The sequence below is a fragment of the Lepidothrix coronata genome, unplaced genomic scaffold (genome assembly GCF_001604755.1).
Source record: "Lepidothrix coronata isolate B3197 unplaced genomic scaffold, Lepidothrix_coronata-1.0 Scaffold469, whole genome shotgun sequence".
NCBI classification, from domain to species: Eukaryota; Metazoa; Chordata; class Aves; order Passeriformes; family Pipridae; genus Lepidothrix; species Lepidothrix coronata.
In genome coordinates this window covers 7370-8810 of record NW_016690649.1, presented here as the reverse complement: position 1 = coordinate 8810, position 1441 = coordinate 7370, and the positions used below count along the sequence as shown (strand labels likewise).

Below are 1441 nucleotides of genomic sequence, written 5' to 3'. Positions count from 1 at the left end.
CCCTGTCACCTGTCACCCGTCCCCCTGTCTCTGTCACCCTGTCCCTGTCACCCTGTCACCTGTTACCCTGTCACCTGTCACCCGTCACCCTGTCTCTGTCACCCTGTCCCTGTCACCCTGTCACCTGTTACCCTGTCACCTGTCACCCGTCACCCTGTCTCTGTCACCCTGTCTCTGTTACCCTGTCACCCTGTCCCTGTCACCTGTCGCTCTGTCACCCTGTCCCTGTCACCCTGTCACTCTGCCCCTGTCACCTGTCACCCTGTCACCCCCTTGCTGTGACCTGCAGTGTCCCTGTCATCTTCAAGTCCTCCCTGTCCCCCTCCCTGTCCCCTCCATGTCCTCCAACATCCCTGTCCCCTCCCTGTCCCCTCCCTGTCCCCTCCGTGTCCCCTCCACGTCCTCCAACATCCCTGTCCCCTCCGTGTCCCGCCACGCTGTTGTCCCCTCCCTGTCCCTGTCCCTTCTCTGTCCCCTCCACGGTCCCTGTCCCCCCCAACGGTCCCTGTCCCCGCAGACCAAGGTGAACGAGGACTTCACGGTGAAGGCCGAGGGGGTTGGCAAGGGGACAATGACAGTCGTGACCGTCTACAACGCCAAGGTCCCCGACAAGGACGACAAGTGCGACAACTTCGACCTGCGCGTGCAGGTGGAGGAGGTGGCGACAGGTCAGTGTCCCCAGCGTGTCCCCAGCGTGTCCCCAGCGTGTCCCCCGTGTTGTACCCCCCGTGTCCCCCCCTGATGTCCCCTCACCGTCCCCGTGTCCCCGCGCAGGCAAAGAGGAGGAGGACGTCATCAGGTCCATCAAGATCACCGTCTGTGCCAGGTTGGGGACCCTGGGGACAGCGGGGGGGCCGGGGACGTCGGGGACATCGGGGCCAGGGAAGGGGGTGGCAGGGGAGAGGCGTCGGGGAGAAGGGACATCGGGGACACTGGGGACACTGAGGACAGGGAGGGGGATGGCAGGGGAGGGACATCAGGGAGAAGGATGGGGACACTGGGAACAGGGAGGGGATAGGAAGGACATTGGGGATGTTGGGGACAGGGAGGGGAATGGGGATGTTGGGGACAGGGACATCAGGGGATGGGGAGGACATTGGGGACAGGGAGAGGAATGGAGACACTGAGGAGAGGGACATCAGGATAAAGGATGGGGACACTGGGGACAAACAGGGACGTTGGGGACAGGGAGGGGAATGGGGACGTTGGGGACAGGGAGGGGACAGGGAGGACACTGGGGTCAGGGAGGGGAATGGGGACGTTGGGGACAGGGAGGGGGCAGGGAGGACATTGGGCACAGGGAGGGGAATGGGGACACTGGGGAGAGGGANGGCTCGGCCCCCTTGTAACCCCCCTGTGGGGCGGGACATGGGACACGGGATATGGGACATGGGATATGGGATATGGGACATGGGACATGGGACACGGGACATGGGACATG

General features: G+C 64.1%; 1 protein-coding gene across 1 annotated transcript in view; it reads left to right on the top strand.

Moving 5' to 3' along the window:
• Nucleotides 1-1127, top strand: part of LOC108510077 (complement C3-like) — a 34671-nt gene extending 33544 nt beyond the window's left edge. Inside the window, exons 13-15 of the mRNA XM_017839728.1 lie at nt 518-668; nt 775-962; nt 1107-1127. Coding sequence (XP_017695217.1) covers nt 518-668; nt 775-962; nt 1107-1127 — 360 coding nt within the window. The remainder of the gene's footprint in view (nt 1-517; nt 669-774; nt 963-1106) is intronic.
• Nucleotides 1128-1441: the final 314 nt, after the last annotated feature.